Raw genomic sequence first — 25,574 nt, 5'->3', positions numbered from 1 at the left:
AACTTCTCTCTATTTGAACTGTAACCATGACCCTTATTATGGATCGGAGAGAGTATAGAAGATAAGAACAGGATCTACAATTCTATCGAGCTGATGAACAATGGTGAACTGAATCGACACATACCATGATTTACAGTACCGGTAGGATTAGCAGCCACGCGCTCTTGATTTGATGAAGAAGAGCTGAGGATGCTACGATTGCAGTGCACTGCCAATGCGCGATCACACACGTATAGCAATGGCAGCCTCTCCTATCTTCGTAATGCTCTAGAAGATCAGAACTTGTTCGCGGCGGTGGTTCTTACTTCTACGTTTGAACAAGGGGATTAGCTGTGATCCAGCGTATCGGCAACATCCAGGATTGTCAGGCCCGTAATTTCGCCAGCCGATCGATCGATCCTCCTGTGCTGGGCTGCTTTTGCTCGTTTATAAATATAAGCAACGACAATTTCAGAACGGAATCGTGCTCGTTTTGGAAACGAGTTAAAGTTGGAATACAGGCAGTAATACTACTCCCTCCGTTCCGTAATGTAAGACGCTGGGATAGAGTCCCGACCAGGTGAAAATAGGGTAAAAAGTCGTTTCTACCCCTAATTTGAAAATACTCCCAGATCACGATCCTCTTCCCCGCGCGTCCTCTTCCTCGCGATCTCGCCTCGCCTTCGCCCAGGATCCGCTTCTCGGCCACGATCTCCTCAACCACACTCCTTCTCGGCCACAATCCCTCGCCCAGGAGCACCTAAGAGCTGCTTCTCCTCCGCCCATCTACCATCAGGTGCTCCTGGGCTCTGCATCAGCTACACCTCCGGCCTCCAGCACTTCTCCTCTGCCCAGGTCCACCTCCGGTCAAGACTCCCTCCCGCTGCTTCACCTACAGCATCCAGTTGTTTCCCCTGATCATTATACTCACTCCCAGGTCGCCAGCTCTCCTGAGTCCATGATCGTCCAGGACAAGAGGGCCGGAGTGGACAGGGGGCGGTGGAGGTGGGGGTGAGTGCAGGACCGTCGACGGCTGCGGGGAGCGGCCTGGCCGTGCTTCTGTGTTTCTCCTCTGGCCCTGCAACAACAATTGTCAATTCAGCACATCAATATGGTGCTGCCGGACCTCAATTTCAGTCCACCAGTAGATGAACAAGATGAACAAATGGAAGTAGCTGATGCCTCCTCGAAATAGGCTTTCGCCCCGCTATATTTATATAGCAACCAACCGATACAACAAGCACGTTGGGGCCACAGCACAACCAAAGCCCAAAAGAACAAAAGAGAAAGAAAAAAGAAAACAATGCCAACACCGGCAGCTCGACAAGAAGAAAGACGACTTGCCACCGCTGCGCCCTCCGGAGCAATCCACCACGCTCCAAGCACGTCGAAGCGCCGCATATCAAGCAACACCTTCAACAAGGAAAGCGACGACAACGCCGCTGCAGCCCGGACTGGTCCTAGGGTTTCCCCCGATACGCGGAAGGGATTGGGGAAGGGGGACAACCGACACCCTTCAAGAAGGTAGGGCGACACCCGCAGGCGTCACCGCGTCGGTGTCGGACCTGCTGACCAGGATTTCTCCCGCCCACCAAACCCACAAACCCGGACGATTCGACGTGCTCCACCTGACGTGCCACCCACCAGCATACGCCACCACGGTCTTGAAGTCATCCTCGCCATCTCGTTGTGGTCACCGGAGCAGGGCCTAGACGTAGAGAAGAGAAGCAGCCGGGTCGAGGGTAGCAGACACCTCAGCCGCGCGGGAGGGAACTACCTCCACCGCGATGCCTTCGCGGTCACCGACCGGACATGGCAGCGAGGTCACACCAGGCCCACACTGGCCCGGCCAGGCCCTCAGACCCGCAAAGTCCTCACGGCCATGCTGCAGCAGGACGGCCGGAGCATTGCCGCCACCCAGCCACCGCCGCCGCGCTCCTCTACCTCCAGGGAGCTTCGCCAGCAAGCCAGGGGCAGGCGGCCCATCCAGCCCAGATGGGCCCCAACCTGGGCCCAGATCTGTCTGGGCCGAACAAGCCCTGCTTAGCACCACCGCCGGCGTCGCTCCGCCGCCAACGACGACACCGCCGCCCCTCCTCCCACCCGGCACGCGGGTCTCACACCGCCACGCCGAACCGCCGCCGGCCGAAGACCGCACCTACCTCGCGCAGGCGCAGCGCCGAGAGGGGAAGTCGAGGGCCGCCGCCGCCGACGCCGCCCGGGCCTAGCCCGGCGATGCACGCCGACAACGGCGGGGGAGAAGAGGAGGAGGGGGAGCTGGACGAAGGAGGCGGCGGCGCGGCCCCGTCGCCCGCGGGGGACGACGCGGTCGCCGGAGCGTTTCGCGAGGGAGCGTTTTTCCCGTGATTTCTCCAAATGGAAGTAGCTGATGAACAAGATGTTAGAGTAGATGATGCAATGGATGATGTGGATGACCAAGAGACAGGTACAAACAAGTTCAGTTAACTTCGTCGATCATTTATATTCACAAGTTTGAGTACATTAATAGAGGAACTAGCACTAATGTTGCTTTTAACAGTAGGACAAGTTAACTGCAAAAGCTATAAGTAACAGATTCACCTCACTAACCAAACATGAGATTTCCCAGTGTCAGATGACAAGCAAAAACATTCTACACCAACTTGGGTATCAAACTCAAACATCACATTCACTTCAAGATGGTCCCACGACCAGAAACTAGATTCATGTCCAAGATAACTATTTTTTCAACCAACAACAGGTTCCAGTACCACAAATCACCACCAAGAGGTTCCAGAAACACATGGCATGTTGACATACACAAGACTAAGAAATGGGACAAAGTCTACCTTGTTTCTTACGATGCTACCAATCTTGATAATGTCACAATTCATCTCATCATTGAGTACTTTGATTGCCTGCGAGGAAAAACACTGGTGAAAGGGGAAGTGCTGGTCAGACCATAATTGCATCAAATGGCATAGGACCAAGTCTCAGTACACTCAAACAGAAAAATGAATTGGAATGATAAAACATACAGTAGCATCAGCTTACCATTGCTGGCATGCCTCTGTCCAGATGACGACGCTGACCAGCTTGCCATTGCCGTTTGCTTCACCATTTCCTTCAACAATAACTGCATGTTAGTGAAAATTACTGCCAAGAAAACTTTAAGAAACTTGCAGCCTAGAATATCAGCTAAAGCCAACTGAACTAACTGAAGAAAATACAGTTGACACCTCAAATCATCTTTTCATGGCAATGAACCATATGCAAAGCACTGAGTCTCCAGCAACAAGTCTATTAGCGCTAACAAACACACTATGTACTGAGCCAGTAGCTAAGAGGTGTCTTTTGGGTTGGTACCTGGCTCTCGATTTCAGAAACATCTGTGACTTATATTTTAGGAATCTGTTTTTTTTTTTGCCAGCCCGTAGAAGAGAATTTACTGAAACAAGGTGATGATGTAGGAGTACTAGGAACAAGGCCTGGAGAATTTACTGAAACAAACTTGCCTCGGAAGATGTGCCTGAACTTCCACTCGTTGTCATGGATGTCCCTCGCAATTAGCTCCTGAGCATCCTACAAACCACACTATACCACCTGTTATTGGCAACAGCAGACCCAAAAGGCAGGGTGCGAAATGGAAAGGGGCACCGCCCAGAAGTAACACACTCATCACACCAGAGGAGGGAAGACGCGCTCAGCGGCATGGCACGGCACGGAGAAGCCGCCGTGCGTGTTGGTGTCGCTGGTGGTGAGCGTCTTGCAGAAGTAGTTGGTGGGCTGCTTGCTCATGATCCCCATCTCGGCCGGCAGGTAGACGTCGTTCTGCTCTTGCTGTAACCACAGATCAGCGCAATGGAAAGGATGAGAACTCCATGTAGAATCTCATGAAACAATAACAATTTAGATTCGGTTGAGTTTTAAATACTAAAGCACACAAGATAGAAGTTTAGCTACAATTCGGTTGTTCTGGCTAAGCACATAAGCAGAAAAGCAATCAATCTAGAAAGCGCAAAAGAAAAGAAGAAATACCTACAGCAGAAGCAAGCACAAGCAAAAAGCGTAAGCAACACAAGCACAAGCAAGCACAATCACAAGTATCTACATCAGAAGTGGAAGCAAGCTACAAGAATTTGTTGCAAGCAGAATTCCTACCTATTGACCATATCCTGAAATCTGCTACTGTTGCTACTGTTATTTGTTGATTATTATGTGCTCAGTACTCAAACTGAATTACTGGTTGTACTGCTATTATTATGTGTCAAACTGCTTCACGGTTGCTGTAATTCAGTTGTCTATATCTCTAGCAAGCATGCACCGCAATTCTGAAAACAATCCGATTCAGGTATTGCAGAGGCACTTGGATAAGAAAATTTGGACAAGTACAATTCCTGTAGCGGCGTATTGCAGAGAGACATTTGGATAGCACATGGAGTAAACCAATAGCGAGTTTGACAGTAGTTAGGACATACCCTTGTCGTCCTTCGGGCGTTCGCATTCACCTCCAGGTCGCCTCCGAGCTCCCGCTCCCAGCAGCCGTCGCTGTTGTCCTGAAATGGAACATAATGCAACTCAAACAAAGTTCCTCACATACAGGACCAGAAATGTGCACCTGTGATTTTCCTAAGTTTGAATCTTTCTTAGCAAACGAAATCGTCCTCGTCATTATGCTAGATAAGCAGAGCATCATTTAACCCTGTTGTATAAAATGAACTGCTATTATGCTTCAGACTACATTCCAGGACATGGTAAAAGAGAAAGAAAAAATAAACAAACTTGGAGTTGCTCTATTCATCATATAAACAAACTATAGATTTATTCATTCAGTAAAAAACACTTGGAGCATGCTTAATAACACGACATTTGTTCCAGCAGTTATCATATGAAGATATTGAGATGGTATAGTGTGAAATGTAAATGCAAATGCACAACATGAAGATTGGATACCTCACTGAAGCTGACAGGCAGAAACTAGAGTCTACAGGCTGGATGGGGAAAAAGATGAAGATGAAAGGTAGGTATGCTCACACACATGGAATTTCAGTAAAAGAATCATGTTCCTGTCGGCAACCAGTGTTGTAGCATCACACGCTTCAGAAATGATCAAATGAATACCACAAACGCTAGAAATATTGAACTCGTAGTACATGGTACATCTAACAATGGTAATTTTTCAAACGATTTATTGTGAAGCACAGAGTTTGCAGTCGCAAGTTGGGTTGCGGGATCTACAGGCAGGAATAAAGCATAATGATGCAGTGGATGAAGAGTCTACAGGCAGCACGAGGCGGATGTCCATGGAGTTTGGTTAATTATTAGGGAAAGTTGTAGAGGGAAGGATCGGATGCTGACCTTGACGCGGCGAATCCGAGCGCCGCCGAGGAACCCCACCACAACGCACACCACCACCACTTTCCTCTCCATCTCGTGCTCCTCCACCAACCTCCGCCTCCGGCTACCTCAAACCACCGCTGAGATCTGGGAGGATTTCTCCAAACCACCACAACCTACGAGTGGAGCTCCGCACCACCACAACCATGATTGGAGCTCCACCCAAACTTTGGCTCGACGGATCGAGCACCAGCACTGCAGATCCGGTGGTCGGAGGAGGAAAAATCGTATTTTTCTCGAGCTTGGTGCGACAGATAAGCGAGAGACCGCGGGAGAGGCGACAAAGCAAGCGGAAAAGGGCGGCGGCAACGCGGGCGAGGGAGAGGGCGGCGGAGACGAGCGCGAGGGAGAGGGCGGCGGCGGGCTGCGCGACGCGAGCGAGGCTGCGGGTGAGGGTCTGTCCGTGCCACTGAAGCGGGGCCATCTGCGCGATGCGAGCGAGGGCAAAAATGGAAAGTCATAAAATTTCGTAAAGTTGGCCTACAAATCCCCAACGTCTCTACTCACAGCAAGTTACAATTGAGTCCAGTCAATTAACTATAAGATATTAAATAATATATTTTAGATGAGTTGGAGGAGAGAGAAGAGGAGGGAGAAGAGAGGTGGGTGATACGTCTCAAACGTATCTATAATTTTTTATGTTTCATGCTAGTTTTATGACAATACTCACATGTTTTATATACACTTTATATCATTTTGATGCATTTTCCGGCACTAACTTATTAACAAGATGCTGAAGCGCATTTTCTGCTGTTTTTGGTTTCAGAAATCCTACACCGAAAATATTCTCGAAATTGGACGAAACAAAAACTCACGGTCTTATTTTCCACGGAGCCTTCCAGAAGTCCGAAGAGGAGACGAAGAGGGCGACGAGGCGGCCACACCCTAGGGGGGCGCGGCCCCACCCCTGGCTGCGCCGCCCTATGGGGTGGGCCCCTCGAGCTTCCCCCGACTCTGCCCCCTCGCCTATATAATCTCTCCGTTGTGAAAACCCTAGTACCGAGAGCCACGATACGAGAAAAGTTCCAGAGACACCGCCGCCGTCAATCCCATCTCGGGGGATTCAGGAGATCGCCTCCGGCACCCTGCCGGAGAGGGGAATCATCACCGGAGGGCTCTACATCACCATGCCCGCCTCCGGACTGATGCGTGAGTAGTTCATCCTTGGACTATGGGTCCATAGCAGTAGCTAGATGGTTGTCTTCTCCTATTGTGCCATCATATTTAGATCTTGTGAGCTGCCTATCATGATCAAGATCATCTTATTGTAATGCTACATGTTGTGTTTGTTGGGATCCGATGAATATGGAATACTATGTCAAGTTGATTATCGATCTATCATATATGTGTTGTTTATGATCTTGCATGCTCTCCGTTGCTAGTAGAGGCTCTGGCCAAGTTGATACTTGTAACTCCAAGAGGGAGTATTTATGCTCGATAGTGGGTTCATGCCTCCATTGAATCGGGACAAAGGATGTGAAAGTTCTAAGGTTATGGATGTGCTGTTGCCACTAGAGATAAAACATCAATGCTTTGTCTAAAGATATTTGTATTGTTTACATTACGCACAGTACTTAATGCAATTATCTGTTGTTTGCAACTTAATACTGGAAGGGGTGCGGATGCTGACATAGGCATCCCCAATGGGCCTGCCGAAGATAGTACCCGGGGTTTACTGAAGGCCCACGACCCGAAGAATAAGAAGATTCGGAAGCCCAAGTTGATATTAAGGAAAGTGAATTGTATTAGAGATGATGTTTGTAATCTTGCGAGATGAGTTGTAAATCGTCTCGGACTATGTAACTTGTACAACACGAATCCCTCGGCTCCACCTCCTATATAAGGGGGAGTCGAGGGACAAAGAAAGTATCGAATCATTGTCTCTCAAACCCTAGTTTTCATAATCGTCGAGTACTTTTCGGCTGAAACCTTCGAAATCTACTTGCCCTCTACTTCCAACTAAACCCTAGTCTACAACCCGTAGGCATTGACAAGTTAATCCCTTGTTAGATGCTAACCCGAATGTGGACTTTTTAGGCATAGATGCATGTTGGATAGCGATCTATCATCTATGTTCTCTGTCGTAATGCCCTAAGTAAAACTCATAGTAGTCATCATGATATGTATGTGCATTGTTATGCCCTCTCTATTTGTCAATTGCCCAACTGTAATTTTTTCACCCAACATGCTATTTATCTTATTGGAGAGACACCACTAGTGAACTGTGGACCCCGGTCCATTCTTTTACATCTGAAATACAATCTACTGCAATCATCGTTCTCTGTTGTTCTTTGCAAACAAACATCATTCTCCACACCATACGTTTAATCCTTTGTTTACAGCAAGCCGGTGAGATTGACAACCTCACTGTTAAGTTGGGGCAAAGTATTTTGATTGTGTTGTGCAGGTTCCACGTTGGCGCTGGAATCCCTGGTGTTGCGTCGCACTACACTCCTTCACCAACAACTTTCACGTGGCATTCTACTGGTTCGATAACCTTGGTTTCTTACTGAGGGAAAAATTTACTGCTGTGCGCATCACACCTTCCTCTTGGGGTTCCCAACGGAAGTGTGCATCACACGCCATCAAGACCTTTTTCTGGCGCCGTTGCCGGGGAGATCAAGACACGCTGCAAGGGGAGTCTCTCACATCCAATCTCTTTACTTTATTTTATTGTCTTGCTTTACTTTATTTTATTTTCTGTCTTGTTTGCTTTCTTTATATCAAAAACACAAAAAATTAGTTACTTGCATTTACTTTATTTAATTCAGTTTGCTTTACTTATTTTTACTACTGTTAAAATGAATACTCCTGAGAACACTAAGTTGTGTGATTTCACTAGCACAAATAATAATGATTTCATATGCACACCTATTGCTCCACCTGCTACTACAGCAGAATTTTATGAAATTAAACTTGCTTTACTAAATCTTGTTATGAGAGAGCAATTTTCTGGTGTTAGTACTGATGATGCTGCTGCCCATCTTAATAATTTTGTTGTACTTTTTGAAATGCAAAAGTATAAGGATGTAGATGGGGACATTGTCAACACCCGGATTTTTAAGTCCAGATGCCTATTATGCCATTCCTCGCAATCCCAGGAATATTGTTTTTGCGAGGCATAATAGATTGATATCACAACACATCATTCATTACATACCATAATCGTCTTACAAATAAAGGATCACATGATCCAGTCTTATTACAATAATAGAAGTTCTATTGATCCATTACATAACACATAGCGGAAGCGAAATAGCATAGTCGTAGTCCATCTATTTCACAGGCAACTGTTGACGTCAGGAGTGATCCTAGTTATCGTAGACGTCCTGTTGTCCGTCATCCTGATACTGTTGCTCTCCTTCAAAGTCTGGCATTTGAATAGCCAGGGCAAAGCCATGAGTACTTCAAAGTACTCGCAAACTAATACTAATGTAATTACTTAATAGGTATATTAATGGATGCTAAGCTCTAGGTTTATTTGCATAAAGCCAAGTTTTAGTTTGATAAACATTTAGTAAGCCTTATCATTTGCTAGAGTAACTCAAGTGGGAACATTAGTGTCATTCCCACAAATCATTGTGATTCAAGTCAATATCACCTTTCAATTCATCATTCCTTTTTAAGATCAAAAATTCTGATAACGGAATAGTATGGCCTTTCCAATCGTCCGTAACCGTGGACACGGCTATTCGAATAGGTTTAACACTCTGCAGAGGTTGTACTCTTGTGCCACAACTTTTGATTACATCCGTCGAGGATAACCCCGAATCATCGTAACTCAGTACGCGGATCATCAACCATAACCTTTCACTTATATATACTAGTATAGGCACCTCTCCCCATGAGCTTGGCCTCCCGGTGAAAACCAACTGTCAACCCGGGAACTGCACAGGGCTTGGGTCGTACATTCACCTCACATTCACATCATTTCACATATACGGAGGCAGCCTCGGCGTAACCCCTATGATGCTTGTTTAGAGGGAACCCATACTAAAATACACAAGTTTCTAGTTAAGCCCTACCCATAATCAGGTATTGTGGGGGTACTTGTATAATTGGAAGGGTATCGCATTCAAACCCAATCATCAGTTTTCATTTAAATTCACCAAGTCAACCATGTCACCTCCAAAGTCAAATTCTTTCAAAGTCATTTCATTTCACCATGTTCCCATTTAGAGTAGTCAAATTTTATTTGATTAGCACTAGCAACTATTTCATGAGGGGTGCTATCTAGCTTTGATTTGTTCTAAGCTAACTTTAGATATCGTTCTACTCTAGACCAAGTGAATCATAAATCAAAAAGGTACTTTGAAAGTAAATAAGCAAAATAATTGCAAGGTAAGAACATGGGATAGGTAAGACATTAAAATAAGGTGTGATGGTGCCTTGCTCTTGTAGAGCTATGCACTTGGTGTTTAGCAAGGGTTAGCTTGCCTTGAGCAGGGTAGTTTTCAAAGTTCTCCTCCTCCTCCTGGGAGTAGGCTTCCTCCTCTTGATACTCCTCGGTACTAGCGTCTATATACGAACACGAAGTATAAACACCAAACCAATCTTACATGCTAGACTAAAACACACCAAAGAGTTCACACAACTAATCCTAGCATCATATCATTCATGGCATGGTAAATTAATTGGTTGGTTCTTATTTAAGAGAAAAATAATTTCCTCTCATTATTCTTATTACTTTGATTTTCTATTTAGATCTTTAGAGAAAATAATTTCCTCTCATTAAATCTTATTAAGATTTCATCTCCACAAATAATAATAAGGTATGAAATATAAGTTGACCATGGTCAACATTCCATATCTATTATGAGGGAGTATAATTTAAATGAGGTGCTACACCTCATACAATTTAAAACTAACAATTAAATGGTTTAAAATCTCTAAGTAATAACAATCAGAGGTTTAGTAGCCTAAGGCCATTTCCTCTTATTGTACTACTTAGGATCAAGATTTAAATGAGAGAGTAGCCCTCATACTATTTATAAGATTTAAATTCTAAAATTTAAATGCACTAGAAATGGCTACATAGCCATTATTTTGATCCAGTGCATGATCATGCAAACAACTTGGCTATATTATTGCATAATCAACTTGAGTACAACATTTATAAGAGTTGGAATCAACTCAAAATCATTTGTAGATAATTTTTAAAAATTATTTGAAGTTAGAAAAGGCACTGCCTTGTTATTTTTAGCAGATTAATTCTACTACGAAATTGGAGATGGGACCAGTGGCATTGGCTAGAGAATTTCATGAGCTTTCCATAGATATAAAGTTGGCTAATTTGGTGCAGTAGTTTGAAAGTTATTCAATTTGGAAGTGGACACCAGTATTGAATTTGAACTGAAACTATTTAAACGAAATTTGAATTCTTGGGCTGCGCGGGAAAAGGAATTGGGCCGAAACGACTTTAAATCGCGACACACGGCCCAGCAACACAGCCCGTGTGAGTGGGCTGCCTGACGAGGTGGGGGCCACCCGTCAGTGGCTCGTAACAGAGCGAAACGGTACGCTCGTTATCAACCGTCGGATTAGAACAAGATCGAGTGGTCGAGGATCATCGTCGTCACCGACGAGATCCCGACGGAGTGACGGCGAGCCTAGGGGGTCGGAGGACCTACCGGCATTCCCGCGGGGTTCTGCTAGGTGCGAGGCGACATTGTCGACGGTGCTGAAGCTCCTGGTAGCAGTGGCGAGGCGCGGGGAAGCGTCAATCGTCGGCGGTGATCTGCGGGCTCCGGCGGACTTCGTCTTGCAATTGGTGGTGCTCCGGCGAGGTGGGGTCAAATTAACTGGTGGGGAAGAAGCAAGGATGGGAGGAGAACGAGTTGGTGTGAAGAGTTGGGGCTCGGGACGTCTCTATTTATAGCGGGGGAGGTGGCCGGCGGGTGCTGTGAAGGAGCGTCCATGGCGCGGTGTCTACGGTGCTCGAAGGGGCAAGGCGAGGACGGCTATGTGTAGGCGGCGTCCTGGTGATGCTCAAGGCGCAGCGAGCGCAGAGAAAAGAGGATGGGATCGATCGGGCGCGTGCTCATCATGCCACGGTACCCGCGGTACTTCTCCGGCGAGGACGACGGTGACAAGGCGGCCGCAGCTATTTGAGTATGTCTACGCGGTAGAGGGTGGCGAGGAGATGCTCGACGCAGGCGTAGCCTTTGCAGGGGAGGGCGAGGGTGCTCGAGCGCGCGACGTACTGGCGCGTCCAGAGCGCGCTCACCGCGTCGGCTGGCATGCACTGGCATGGTTTTGGACGCGCGCGTTCTGGCCAATGCCATGCCTTGGCGAGCTCGGGCCATGCACTGGCATGATCGTGGTGATGAGTAGATGCTCTGGGACAAGGTGGTGCTGAGAGAGGGAGGCCAGAGAGAGGGTGACCAAAGGTGGTCGTCATGGTACATGGCATGAGCTTTTCTCTCCTTTTCTTCACTTTAATCGACCAGGGCAAGGACGAGTCTTGATGCAGGGGTTGCAGGAGAGTCTAATGATCACAAGTTAAAAGTGGTTTAGGCAAGAAACCAGTGTGTAATAGGGTGTAACCAAATTCTGGAAAGTTGCCTGCAAGGTGTTCGGAGGAATGGCCGCAAGAACATTTTTGAAGAATTTTGGAATTCTTTTTGGTGAGTCTCAAACATATAATTAATGTGAAAGATTGGTGGTGGTGGTATTCAATTTGGAGCTGTTTTGCAAAAATTTCAAAATGTGGTCATCTTCACTTTGATTCAAAGTCACCACTTGTCAAATCCCTACTGGTCAACCTGGTCAAAGTTAGCCATGGTGGTCAACATCAAAGTTGTTCACCTTGACAAGGTCTTGGATGACATGGCAAAGGTTGACCAAGTTTGGTTTAGGAAAAGATAAAACCAGAGGGGTAAAGTGAGGAACATTTTATAAAACTCACTTTTGACCATTATCACATGTATGTTGGTTTTGAGATTTGCTTTGATTTGATTCTTGTTTCTTTGATGCATTTGTGTTTGTTTATCATATATAAGTATTCTACAAGAAGGAGATCAAGCAATGGTGGCCTTTGGTGAAGATTTGCAAAAATGGCTAAAGGTGTATGTGAGTGAAAATGGGATTTTCTCCCTATTTGATTTCTCTCCATTTGATTTGACTTTTGTTGACTATAATGTGATTCTTATTAATTTAGAAACATTTCCAAACCATTGAACCTATTCCAAAAGGTCTAGATCAAAGATTTGCAAAATTGGCCATAACACATAAGAGGTGATGTGTCAATTTTTCTTAAACTTGTAAATTGTTTCCCTTGCTTTACTTGGGCATGGGTTAGGGTCAATTTAGTGTTATATTAAGTTTAGATATGGTTTCCCACCATTTGGTCAATGTTTAAAGGCATAGAACAAGAATTGGGTATTATGGCTATGTGCCCCATATGCCTCTATGCATATGTTGCATTTGAGTTTTAATGTGACTTGGCTTGACCAAATTGGTGTTGTTGAGTGTTGAAATGGTATAGAGAAGTGATCCAACCATTCACAACATGTCTTAGGGTCAAGATTCTTAAATTCACAAATTTACTATTTTACCCTCATATGCCTCTATGGCATTTTAGTTTCTTTTTATTTCTTTTGGAAACAACTTGGATTAGGTTTGATAAGTACTAGGTAAGGTGTATGAAGGTTTTTCCAAACCTCTAAACCAAGTAGAAGAGCTTAGGGTAAAGATTTATAAAAATAGCCATAGGCACATATACCTTTTTCTTATTTAATTTCCTTTTATTTTATTTGAACTAGGATGGTGAAAAGAGGGGTGAGGTTTAGGGTTTAAGATTATTTCAATCTACTTTAACAAGCAATCATGGCAATAGCACAAGAATTAAGCAAGATAACTATGTATCAAACTTAATTGAATAAAAGTTTTTGTTGGTTCCAAAATTTGGAACTAGGGAAATTCATTTGTTTTGTTTTAAAAATTTTGGGATGTTACAAACCCTTCCCCCTTAAACAAATCTCGTCCCGAGATTTTAAGAAAAGTTAGGTTCCTAAGAGAGATTGAGCATTTTGATTAACAGGGAGACATACTTGGCATGGTCTGGGGTGCTTCCTGAGCTTCAGTGGCAGTCATGTGGTAGAGGCGGCCATTGTTGTTGTTCTGGTTCCTTCTTCCTGCGAAGCGGCGCTGTTGTTGAGCCGGTGTTGCGGTATTGGCGGCAATCTTGGCAAGCTTCTTGGGGCACTCGTTGGAGTTGTGACCCACAACTCCACATTCGTAGCAGTTGATTGTTGCCTTGTCCTTGGGGATGATAGGGTAGCATTGCTTCCAGTCCTTGGGGCAGTATTGGTGTTGTTGTTGTTTCCATTGTTGTTGTTGTTGTTGTGGTGGTTGTTGTTGTTGTGGCTATTGTTGTTGTTGTTGCCTCCGGGCTTCGGGGGTCCTCCGTTGTTGTTGGTGTAGTTGGGGCGATAATTCTGGGCAGGGGGCTTGTTGTATCTTGGGGTGAATCCTCTAGAGGAGTTGTTGCGGTACTTCTGGGTATGGTGGGGTCCATTCTGGTTCATCATTCTGCGCTTGCGGTTCTCATTGGCCTGATGCAGCTTTCCTTCCATCTGTATGGCTGAGTCCACGAGGGCTTCCAAGTCAGCGAACGGAATGTTCACTAATACCGTTTGCATCTCATCATGCAGTCCATTCAGAAATCTTTCCTTTCTCTTCTCGTTGGTGTCGGTCTCATCCGGGGCGTACCTTGACAGAGTAAGAAACCTGTCGCGGTATTCCACCACGGACATCCTTCCTTGTTTGAGTTCGCGGAACTCGTCTCTCATTTTCTTGATTAGTCCTTGGGGCACATGGTATTTGCTAAACTTCAGCTTGAAGTCTTCCCATGTCATCATCAGTCCTGCATTCATGGCATGGGCACTTGTCCACCAGGCTCTGGCAGGTCCTGACAGGTAGTGTGTGGCGAACAGTACTTTTTCTGCGGCTTCTACTCCCGCAACTTCGAGGTTGTTCTCCATTGTCTGGAGCCAGTCATCAGCATCTAGGGGTTCTTCGGTCTTGTTGAAAATAGGTGGGTTGGTGTTTTGAAAGTTCTTCAACTTTGATCCTGGGTGATCGTGGTTTCCATGGCCTTGGTTGTTCTGAGCTATCTGTTGCAGTGCAGCAATGTTTGCTTGGCGTTCAGCTCTCTCGGCTTCTCGGTCTGCCATCATCGTCTGCAGCAGTTGCATCATGGCTTCTTGGGTGGTGTTGCGGGTTGGTGGGGCCATCTGATTATTGAGGTGGATGATAAGATAAGAGGGAAATTTCTATGGTTTGTTTTGTTAAATTTTAAAAAAAGTTCATAACTTGAAAATTTGAGTAGTGTTGAGGGGGTAAAAACCAACAACACTTTTTCATTCATACCAAACATCACACATTACAAATCTAACACAACGTTGGTTTGAAGAACCATTCATTCGCTCTACGATACAAGGGGATCCTGATACAACTCACACCTACTTAAGTGCTAGAGTGATACTACTCTTCGGGGTGGATTCTTCGTCGTCACGTGTAATGTGCTTGGCGAGAGGCGAGGGCATTGTCCAACTCCTTGCGGGTCTTGTACAGCATGAAGTCGAGGTGTGCTACATAGTGGTTCATCTTCGTGTGCGGGGGCATGGTCATCGGTCTTCCGGTGGGGTCATGTCTTGGGTAGTAGATGAAGCGAGTGTTCTTAATCTTGTTCTCATTTTGTCCACATAGACGAGAAATTGCTTCTTGCATAGCTCTGACTAGTCCTTCCTTCCAAGTGTTTCCCGTTACAGAAAACCATATGGTTTCCCATAATGGGGCTCCAAGCTTCTTTCGTAGATCGGCAGAAACTTCCCACCGAGGTGGTCCTCCGGAGTGATTGTTGAGGGGTGTTCCGAAGAACTCGGGATACGGGCGTCCTAGATAGTCCACTAGTTGCTTCAAGTCTTTCTCGAACATCAGTTTTCCCCCGTGGCCAAGCTGATAGAACTCCCATTTGTACTCCATCTGTGAGCAATTAGGATGAGTAAGTTAGAGAGGTGTGTCAAAATTTTATGTAGCAGTATAAGAAGAATAGAGCATAACCTTCTTATTTTGAAGAAGATCTCAAAGATAAGAGGGAGAATAAGTTTTTCTTAAATAGTCACTTCATTTGTTTTAAAACTACATTTTTCAGACGTCCATTCTAACTAGGGTCTCCTAAGGTCAACAATGGCTCTGATACCAACTTGTCAACACCCGGATTTTTAAGTCCAGATGCCTATTATGCCATTCCTCGCAATCCCAGGAATATTGTTTTTGCGAGGCATAATAGATTGATATCACAACACATCATTCATTACATACCACAATCGTCTTAAAAATAAAGGATCACATGATCCAGTCTTATTACAATAAAAGAAGTTCTATTGATCCATTACATAACACATAGCGGAAGCGAAATAGCGTAGTCGTAGTCCATCTATTCCACAGGCAACTGTTGACGTCAGGAGTGATCCTAGTTATCGTAGACGTCCTGTTGTCCGTCATCCTGATACTGTTGCTCTCCTTCAAAGTCTGGCATTTGAATAGCCAGGGCAAAGCCATGAGTACTTCAAAGTACTCGCAAACTAATACTAATGTAATTACTTAATAGGTATATTAATGGATGCTAAGCTCTAGGTTTATTTGCATAAAGCCAAGTTTTAGTTTGATAAACATTTAGTAAGCCTTATCATTTGCTAGACTAACTCAAGTGGGAACATTAGTGTCATTCCCACAAATCATTGTGATTCAAGTCAATATCACCTTTCAATTCATCATTCCTTTTTAAGATCAAAAATTCTGATAACGGAATAGTATGGCCTTTCCAATCGTCCGTAACCGTGGACACGGCTATTCGAATAGGTTTAACACTCTGCAGAGGTTGTACTCTTGTGCCACAACTTTTGATTACATCCGTCGAGGATAACCCCGAATCATCGTAACTCAGTACGCGGATCATCAACCATAACCTTTCACTTATATATACTAGTATAGGCACCTCTCCCCATGAGCTTGGCCTCCCGGTGAAAACCAACTGTCAACCCGGGAACTGCACAGGGTTTGGATCGTACATTCACCTCACATTCACATCATTTCACATATACGGAGGCAGCCTCGGCGTAACCCCTATGATGCTTGTTTAGAGGGAACCCATACTAAAATACACAAGTTTCTAGTTAACCCTACCCATAATCAGGTATTGTGGGGGTACTTGTATAATTGGAAGGGTACCGCATTCAAACCCAATCATCAGTTTTCATTTAAATTCACCAAGTCAACCATGTCACCTCCAAAGTCACATTCTTTCAAAGTCATTTCATTTCACCATGTTCCCATTTAGAGTAGTCAAATTTTATTTGATTAGCACTAGCAACTATTTCATGAGGGGTGCTATCTAGCTTGGATTTGTTCTAAGCTAACTTTAGATATCGTTCTACTCTAGACCAAGTGAATCATAAATCAAAAAGGTACTTTGAAAGTAAATAAGCAAAATAATTGCAAGGTAAGAACATGGGACAGGTAAGACATTAAAATAAGGTGTGATGGTGCCTTGCTCTTGTAGAGCTATGCACTTGGTGTTTAGCAAGGGTTAGCTTGCCTTGAGCAGGGTAGTTGTCAAAGTTCTCCTCCTCCTCCTGGGAGTAGGCTTCCTCCTCTTGATACTCCTCGGTACTAGCGTCTATATACGAACACGAAGTATAAACATCAAACCAATCTTACATGCTAGACTAAAACACACCAAAGAGTTCACACAACTAATCCTAGCATCATATCATTCATGGCATGGTAAATTAATTGGTTGGTTCTTATTTAAGAGAAAAATAATTTCCTCTCATTATTCTTATTACTTTGATTTGCTATTTAGATCTTTAGAGAAAATAATTTTCTCTCATTAAATCTTATTAAGATTTCATCTCCAAAAATAATAATAAGGTATGAAATATAAGTTGACCATGGTCAACATTCCATATCTATTATGAGGGAGTATAATTTAAATGAGGTGCTACACCTCATACAATTTAAAACTAACAATTAAATGGTTTAAAATCTCTAAGTGTTAACAATCAGAGGTTTAGTAGCCTAAGGTCATTTCCTCTTATTGTACTACTTAGGATCAAGATTTAAATGAGAGAGTAGCCCTCATACTATTTATAAGATTTAAATTCCAAAATTTAAATGCACTAGAAATGGCTACATAGCCATTATTTTGATCCAGTGCATGATCATGCAAACAACTTGGCTATATTATTGCATAATCAACTTGAGTACAACATTTTTTATTTATGAGAGTTGGAATCAACTCAAAATCATTGTTTTTTCTTTAACTGATGACTCTTTGTTTCTTACTTCTATCAAGCTATACACTTTCTCTACGGCTCGGACTTAATGATAAGCGGGGGGGGGGGGGGGAACATCCTCCATAATTTTTTTTGTTTAGAATTGAACAAAAAAGGAAAGGAAAAAAGGAATTTATAGGGACAGTGTTACCTCCTATATCCCCTGGTGTATGTATATTGGAGGAATAATAAAACTATTCAGTACAGCAGTCTCGCGCACTTACGTCCTCGCAAAGTAAATAATGATCATTAAGGCCTCTGAGTGAGTCAATGTTCTCGCTACTAAAGATAGAGTTTCCGTGGATGTTCTTTCTTTTCGATTGGTCTTTCCGAGTGCTTCACCTCGTAAACTCGGGCCTTCATCCGTAGGGCAAGAGTCGGTTTCACTGCTGGTCTATAAATCAGACCAGGGAGAATGTAATTCCATTCCCTCAACATTGGCCAAATTGGAAGGTCAAGCAAATTGAGAGAATTTGATTTCAAAGTGGATGGCTAGCTTGAATCTTAGATGCATGGATCTGACTAACCGGAGATCGGACTGCTTAGTTTTGAAGAAGAAAAATACCTTTATTATGTTCCAAATTAGGCTTGTAATTCGAGTGACCAATGGTAAGGATTGGCGTGGGTTTAGAGTGGGTAGCCCGCTCGCTATCTTTGTCTTTCATTTCCCATGGATTGGAAAACATCTTACTCGCCATGGGGCTCAACCACACTTCTCATCGTCAGCCTAAGTGATTGTTTCTGTAAGCTAGCTTCTCAAGGGGCTCTAACAAGGAAATACTAAAGCTGGCTCCCCTTCCGACTTGCTTCCGAAAGCAGAACAGAAACTACTAACTACCTCCTCGAACTAGAGCTCAAGAAATGGAAATAGGAAACAAAATAACCTAAAAGGATAGATAATTTTTAAAAATTATTTGAAGTTAGAAAAGGCCCTGACTTGTTATTTTTAGCAGATTAATTCTACTACGAAATTGGAGATGGGACCAGTGGCATTGGCTAGAGAATTTCATGAGCTTTCCATAGATATAAAGTTGGCTAAATTTGGTGCAGTAGTTTGAAAGCTATTCAATTTGGAAGTGGACACCAGTATTGAATTTGAACTGAAACTATTTAAACGAAATTTGAATTCTTGCGCTGCGCGGGAAAAGGAATTGGGCCGAAACGACTTTAAATCGCGACGCACGGCCCAGCAACATAGCCCGTGTGAGTGGGCCGCCTGACGAGGTGGGGGCCACCCGTCAGTGGCTCGTAACAGAGCGAAACGGTATGCTCGTTATCAACCGTCGGATTAGAACAAGATCGAGTGGTCGAGGATCATCGTCGTCACCGACGAGATCCCGACGGAGTGACGGCAAGCCTAGGGGGTCGGAGGACCTACCGGCGTTCCCGCGGGGTTCTTCTAGGTGTGAGGCGACGTTGTGGACGGTGCTGAAGCTCCTGGTAGCAGTGGCGAGGCGCGGGGAAGCGTCAATCGTCGGCGGTGATCTGCGGGCTCCGGCGGACTTCGTCTTGCAATTGGTGGTGCTCCGGCGAGGTGGGGTCAAATTAACTGGTGGGGAAGAAGCAAGGATGGGAGGAGAACGAGTTGGTGTGAAGAGTTGGGGCTCGGGACGTCTCTATTTATAGCGGGGGAGGTGGTCGGCGGGTGCTGTGAAGGAGCGTCCATGGCGCGGTGTCTACGGTGCTCAAAGGGGCAAGGCGAGGATGGCTATGTGTAGGCGTCGTCCTGGCGATGCTCAAGGCGCAGCGAGCGCAGAGAAAAAAGGATGGGATCGATCGGGCGCATGCTCATCATGCCACGGTGCCTGCGGTACTTCTCCAGCGAGGACGACGGTGACAAGGCGGCCGCAGCTATTTGAGTATGTCTACGCGGTAGAGGGTGGCGAGGAGATGCTCGATGCAGGCGTAGCCTTTGCAGGGGAGGGCGAGGGTGCTCGAGCGCGCGACGTACTGGCGCGTCCAGAGCGCGCTCACCGCGTCGGCTGGCATGCACTGGCATGGTTTTGGACGCGCGCGTTCTGGCCAATGTCGTGCCTTGGCGAGCTCGGGCCGTGCACTGGCATGATCGTGGTGATGAGTAGATGCTCTGGGACAAGGTGGTGCTGAGAGAGGGAGGCCAGAGAGAGGGTGACCAAAGGTGGCCGTCATGGTACATGGCATGAGCTTTTCTCTCCTTTTCTTCACTTTAATCGACCAGGGCAAGGACGAGTCTTGATGCAGGGGTTGCAGGAGAGTCTAATGATCACAAGTTAAAAGTGGTTTAGGCAAGAAACCAGTGTGTAATAGGGTGTAACCAAATTCTGGAAAGTTGCCTGCAAGGTGTTCGGAGGAATGGCCGCAAGAACATTTTTGAAGAATTTTGGAATTCTTTTTGGTGAGTCTCAAACATATAATTAATGTGAAAGATTGGTGGTGGTGGTATTCAATTTGGAGCTGTTTTGCAAAAATTTCAAAATGTGGTCATCTTCACTTTGATTCAAAGTCACCACTTGTCAAATCCCTACTGGTCAACCTGGTCAAAGTTAGCCATGGTGGTCAACATCAAATTTGTTCACCTTGACAAGGTCTTGGATGACACGGCAAAGGTTGACCAAGTTTGGTTTAGGAAAAGATAAAACCAGAGGGGTAAAGTGAGGAACATTTTATAAAACTCACTTTTGACCATTATCACATGTATGTTGGTTTTGAGATTTGCTTTGATTTGATTCTTGTTTCTTTGATGCATTTGTGTTTGTTTATCATATATAAGTATTCTACAAGCAAGAGATCAAGCAATGGTGGCCTTTGGTGAAGATTTGCAAAAATGGCTAAAGGTGTACGTGAGTGAAAATGGGATTTTCTCCCTATTTGATTTCTCTCCATTTGATTTGACTTTTGTTGACTCTAATGTGATTCTTATTAGTTTAGAAACATTTCCAAACCATTGAACCTATTCCAAAAGGTCTAGATCAAAGATTTGCAAAATTGGCCATAACACATAAGAGATGATGTGTCATTTTTCTTGAACTTGTAAATTGTTTCCCTTGCTTTACTTGGGCATGGGTTAGGGTCAATTTAGTGTTATATTAAGTTTAGATATGGTTTCCCACCATTTGGTCAAGGTTTAAAGGCATAGAACAAGAATTGGGTATTATGGCTATGTGCCCCATATGCATCTATGCATATGTTGCATTTGAGTTTTAATGTGACTTGGCTTGACCCAATTGGTGTTGTTGAGTGTTGAAATGGTTTAGAGAAGTGATCCAACCATTCACAACATGTCTTAGGGTCAAGATTCTTAAATTCACAAATTTACTATTTTACCCTCATATGCCTCTATGGCATTTTAGTTTCTTTTTATTTCTTTTGGAAACAACTTGGATTAGGTTTGATAAGTACTAGGTAAGGTGTATGAAGGTTTTTCCAAACCTCTAAACCAAGTAGAAGAGCTTAGGGTAAAGATTTATAAAAATAGCCATAGGCACATATACCTTTTTCTTATTTAATTTCCTTTTATTTTATTTGAACTAGGATGGTGAAAAGAGGGGTGAGGTTTAGGGTTTAAGATTATTTCAATCTACTTTAACAATCAATCATGGCAATAGCACAAGAATTAAGCAAGATAACTATGTATCAAACTTAATTGAATAAAAGTTTTTGTTGGTTCCAAAATTTGGAACTAGGGAAATTCATTTGTTTTGTTTTAAAAAATTTGGGATGTTACAGACATTATAAAACTGAAATTGTTTCTTTTCTCCTTAAGAGGAAGAGCTAAAGATTGGTTGCTATCTTTGCCTAAGAATAGTACTGATTCATAGACTAAATGTAAAGATGCTTCCATTTGTAGATATTATCCTCCTGCTAAAATTATATCTTTGAGAAGTAGCATAATGAATTTTAAGCAATTGGATAATGAACATGTTGCCCAAGCATGGGAAAGAATGAAATCTTTGGTAAAGAATTGCCCTACCCATGGACTAACTACTTGGATGATCATCCAAACCTTTTATGCAGGATTAAATTTTTCTTCAAGGAACCTATTGGATTCAGCTGCTGGAGGTACTTTTATGTCATCACTTTGGGTGCCGCAACAAAGCTTCTTGATGATATGATGATCAACTACTCTGAATGGCACACTGAAAGGACTCCTCAAGGTAAGAAGGTAAATTCTGTTGAAGAAACCTCCTCCTTGAGTGATAAGATTGATGTTATTATGTCTATGCATGTTAATGGTAGATCTAATGTTGATCCTAATAATGTTCCTTTAGCTTCATTGTTTGCTCAAGAAGAGCATGTTGATGTGAACTTCATTAAAAGTAATAATTTCAACAACAATGCTTATAGGAATAATTTTGGTAACAGTTATAGGTCATATCCTTCTAATAATGGTAATGGTTATGGTAATTCTTACAACAATAGTAGGAGTGTACCCTATGGTCTTTAAGTCATGCTTAAAGAATTTATAAGTACACAAACTGCTTTCAACAAATCTGTTGAGGAAAAGCTTGGTAAAATTGATGTTCTTGCTTCTAAGGTTGATAGTCTTGCTGCTGATATTGATCTTTTAAAACTGAAAGTTATGCCTAATAAAACTAAAGATATTAAGTCATTTGCTACAGCAAACGCTATCCAAGTTCGATTTAATGACAATATTAGAACGATGGCCGAATTGCATGCTAGGTGGGAAAGAGAAGAAAAACTTGCTAAAAAGAATAATGTAGCTAAAGTTTGGACTATTACTACCACTAGTAATGTTGATGCTTCACATGTTGCTAAACCTCCTACTATCAATGGTTAAATAATTGGTGTTGTCAATGTTTCTACTTCTAATACAAAGCATGCAAAATTGCCTGAAACTGCTGAAACTGTTTGTGATAAAAGTGCTAAAAAATTTCAGAGTATTGGGGACAATGATCCCATTGCTTTAGATCATATGGTTTTGATTTTGATAATTATCATATCTCTGAAGTTATTAAGTTCTTGCAAAAACTTGCTAGAAGTCCTAATGCTAGTACTATAAACTTGGCCTTTACAAAACATATTGCAAATGCTCTCATTAAAGCTAGAGAAGTGTAATATCCCAGTATTTGGGGTTACAAAAAGAGAGAAAACAGATGTGTACATTGCATTCATGCATAGAAAATCCGGGGAATTTTCGCGTTTTTGCTTAAACCCATCAAAGTGATCGAGGTTTCTCTTACGTCGATGGAATTCAGTTAGTAATCGACGTGAGTGCGTTAAACATCGGCATGACCTTTGTAAATTCATGTGTTTTAGGGAAACAATTTGAATTCAAATTCAAATATGAAAGGTAGAAATTCAAATAAGAATTTGAATTGGAACTTTAAATCTAAACAAGTATATAAACATAATACGTAATAGTAAACACATTTGATAATTCCAAATGAATAAATAATTCAAACTTTATTACAAATAACATTATTCAATAAATTACAAGTTAGAAAAGAAATAGAAAATTATAAAAGAATACAAGAGATTTCTAAACTAAATCTTCATAATCCAAATCTTCCCAATTTTCTTATCCTTTATCTGCAAAATAAACAATAAAGACAAAGAAATGTTGTGTTAAGGTTAAAATGTCTGTCTCCGCATTTTGGGAGACATTTTAATATTGGAAACTAGCTATTAGGAATTAAGAACTTGTCTTAATACCCACACGGTGATTAGAGGGAGTAAATCTTCAATAGGCAACAAGAGACAATCCGAGAAGGCTGATCACTATTCCATAAGAGGCAACAACGAGGCATTTTCATTGACAATCACTAATCATCTCTCAGGCCACAAGGGACAAGCAGACAACAATTGATTGATTCCATTCAATTCTAGGCAACCATGCTATATTATCTTAATCTCCCTCTAATCTAGCTAGAAACCATAAAGCCCACATGTTTTAATTTAAGTAATCCACCAATGACATTAAAGCGTCAAGATGAACCATTAGCCCACATATTAAAGTTCAGAGGTATAATGTTAAGCTCACATACCAACAGATCAATAGGAGTAATACATCTGGCAGTATCAAAAATACATGACAGCTCTAGCTAAGCACAAGCCCTGCCGTGCCTTGCACTAGCAGGCAAGGAAAACCAACTTGGCCACATGCACAAGTGGGGTCCATCCTTAAGCAGCACACTCACAAGCTTGCATGGCATAGCTGTCGACACCACAGACAGTAGCTCAGTACTATAAAAGCAAGGGCATCACAGCTAGCCAAACCATTTGGCTTTGGTTTCACTAAAGCACACCCGCTGTTCCATCCCAGTAGTTATAACAGCAAGAACACCTCATGATCCACAAGAAAATCAACTTCAGTTCAACAGCCAAAACCACAAATCCTTCCCAGGCAACCATTTAGGAGATCAGTATCAAGATCACAACCAAAGTTACAAGGAGAACCATGGTGACAATAAGAACCCAGGAGGAGCAGGCACAACCCATGGAGGAGGTGGAAGCCAAGATCAGCAACAAAGCCATATCAACATCAAGCAAGATAAAGCTACTCTCCAACAGCAGGTTGTTAGGCAACAAATTAAGCATATCATCTGTTCTTAGTTTTACATGAGCACATCAATAAGGGGGAAAAAGAAATAATACACAGACAACCAATCCAACTACCCTTCCACCAGATTCTATCTAGGAGGATTGGAGGGATTGTTTTCTCTCAGTCTTGAATAGAAGTGCTATTCAAATTCATCACAGAGAACTTAAGGCAGAAGAAGTATCTGTTCTTATCAAATAAATTGTGCCTCAGCCATTGCATCATAGGCCGGGCCAAAGAATCAAGCCATATATGTTCTTATCAGATTAATTATAAGCAAGCCATCAACATAACCACAAGATCTGATCATGTATGCACATGATCCAGTAAGCAGTTCCATCCATCAGAGGCTATAAGCATACAAGCTAACACAGAAAGCCATCAAGTAAATTGCCTAACCAAGCATCAAGTAAATATAGAATGCATCCTTTCAGTAAAAGCAACGTAACCCGTCATGTATGCATGGGATGATAAAACAATTCCAAACAGGGGAATCACAAGAATATAGCAGCCAGTAGGGCAATTACATGTTCAGCATCAAATTGTAAAGGTTACATGGTGTCCAGGAATTATTCTTAGGCCAATCAAGTAACTTCAATAGCAGTAGTGCTTCAACCAGAATTTAGTGCCACCAAAAAAATCAATTAGAGTTATACAGTTGCTTAAGCCAGAAACAAATAGACATACATTACTTGTCTGGTTGAAGCGGATATATATGGGCTTTGATGTCCTAAATGATCAGCTAGACCAACATTTAGCATTGTGCAAATATAATTAACCACTTGACCCAAGCTTGAATAGCTCCAACCAAACTCACAAGACACTGGATTATCTAATAGTAGTATCACATAATGATCATCATTAACATAAATCAACCAGTTCAAACGCCCGCAAATTCATGACCACCAAATTTATAGCTATAGAGAATACAGAGAGAGAGAGGAGGGGTATAGCTCACAGTGAGTTCAATCGAGAGTTGGAGCAGTAGTTGACGCCGGGGTTGCTCCCGCGACACCGTCCCGCCGGCGTCGAGGTCGAGGAGGAAGTAATCACTAGCATCACAACACCATGCCACCACCAGCAACATCACCACACCCACACCATCAGCAATATCCGGAGCAAGCTGAGAGCAGAGACACGTATGGGCGCAGTAGGCATCGAGGCGGTGGGTGGCAGCAGCAACTCCTATGGTGGAGCCACGCGTAGGAGCAGAGAGCGTCCAGGTGGTGGGGGCCGACGGCGAATATCTTGTCGGGGCGGCACCGACAGACGACAACGCCAGGAGCGGCCGGCGATGACCAGATAGGCATGAGGCGGAGCTAGGGTTCCAGGGTCGGGGG

The 25,574-nt window shown here is 43.5% G+C and overlaps 1 protein-coding gene across 8 annotated transcripts; it reads right to left on the bottom strand.

The window, feature by feature from the left end:
- Positions 1 to 433: 433 nt before the first annotated feature.
- LOC127341180 (auxin response factor 12) lies at positions 434 to 5,731 on the bottom strand. Of its 8 annotated transcripts, none has more exons than XR_007875318.2 (7): positions 5,317 to 5,731; positions 4,437 to 4,514; positions 3,643 to 3,798; positions 3,474 to 3,540; positions 2,997 to 3,094; positions 2,808 to 2,891; positions 434 to 1,057 (listed from the first exon to the last, which is right to left on the bottom strand). XR_007875318.2 is itself a non-coding variant. In XM_051366957.2 (7 exons), exons 1-6 carry the CDS (start codon positions 5,386 to 5,388, stop codon positions 2,849 to 2,851), a joined length of 498 nt encoding a protein of 165 aa, XP_051222917.1. In that variant the 5' UTR covers positions 5,389 to 5,731; the 3' UTR covers positions 434 to 1,057; positions 2,808 to 2,848. The 8 variants fall into 8 exon arrangements, 6 of the variants coding, with proteins under 6 accessions (XP_051222917.1, XP_051222920.1, XP_051222919.1 ...); XR_007875319.2 differs by having other exon boundaries at positions 2,997 to 3,082; XM_051366957.2 differs by having other exon boundaries at positions 3,013 to 3,094.
- Between the last annotated feature and the right edge of the window lie 19,843 nt (positions 5,732 to 25,574).

Source organism: Lolium perenne, chromosome 3 (assembly GCF_019359855.2).
Source record: "Lolium perenne isolate Kyuss_39 chromosome 3, Kyuss_2.0, whole genome shotgun sequence".
NCBI classification, from domain to species: domain Eukaryota; kingdom Viridiplantae; phylum Streptophyta; class Magnoliopsida; order Poales; family Poaceae; genus Lolium; species Lolium perenne.
The sequence above is the reverse complement of the archived record's forward strand: the minus strand, read 5'-3'. Positions and strand labels throughout refer to the sequence as shown.

Bases quoted from the DNA above. Each gene is read 5' to 3' on its own strand.
- LOC127341180 (XM_051366957.2), bottom strand. From the start codon at position 5,388: ATGGAGAGGAAAGTGGTGGTGGTGTGCGTTGTGGTGGGGTTCCTCGGC. The intron at 3,799-4,436 runs GTATGTCCTAAC...CTGTGGTTACAG, and splicing joins ACGCCCGAAGGACGACAAGG to CAAGAGCAGAACGACGTCTA. The intron at 3,541-3,642 runs GTGTGATGAGTG...TGTGGTTTGTAG, and splicing joins AGCGCGTCTTCCCTCCTCTG to GATGCTCAGGAGCTAATTGC.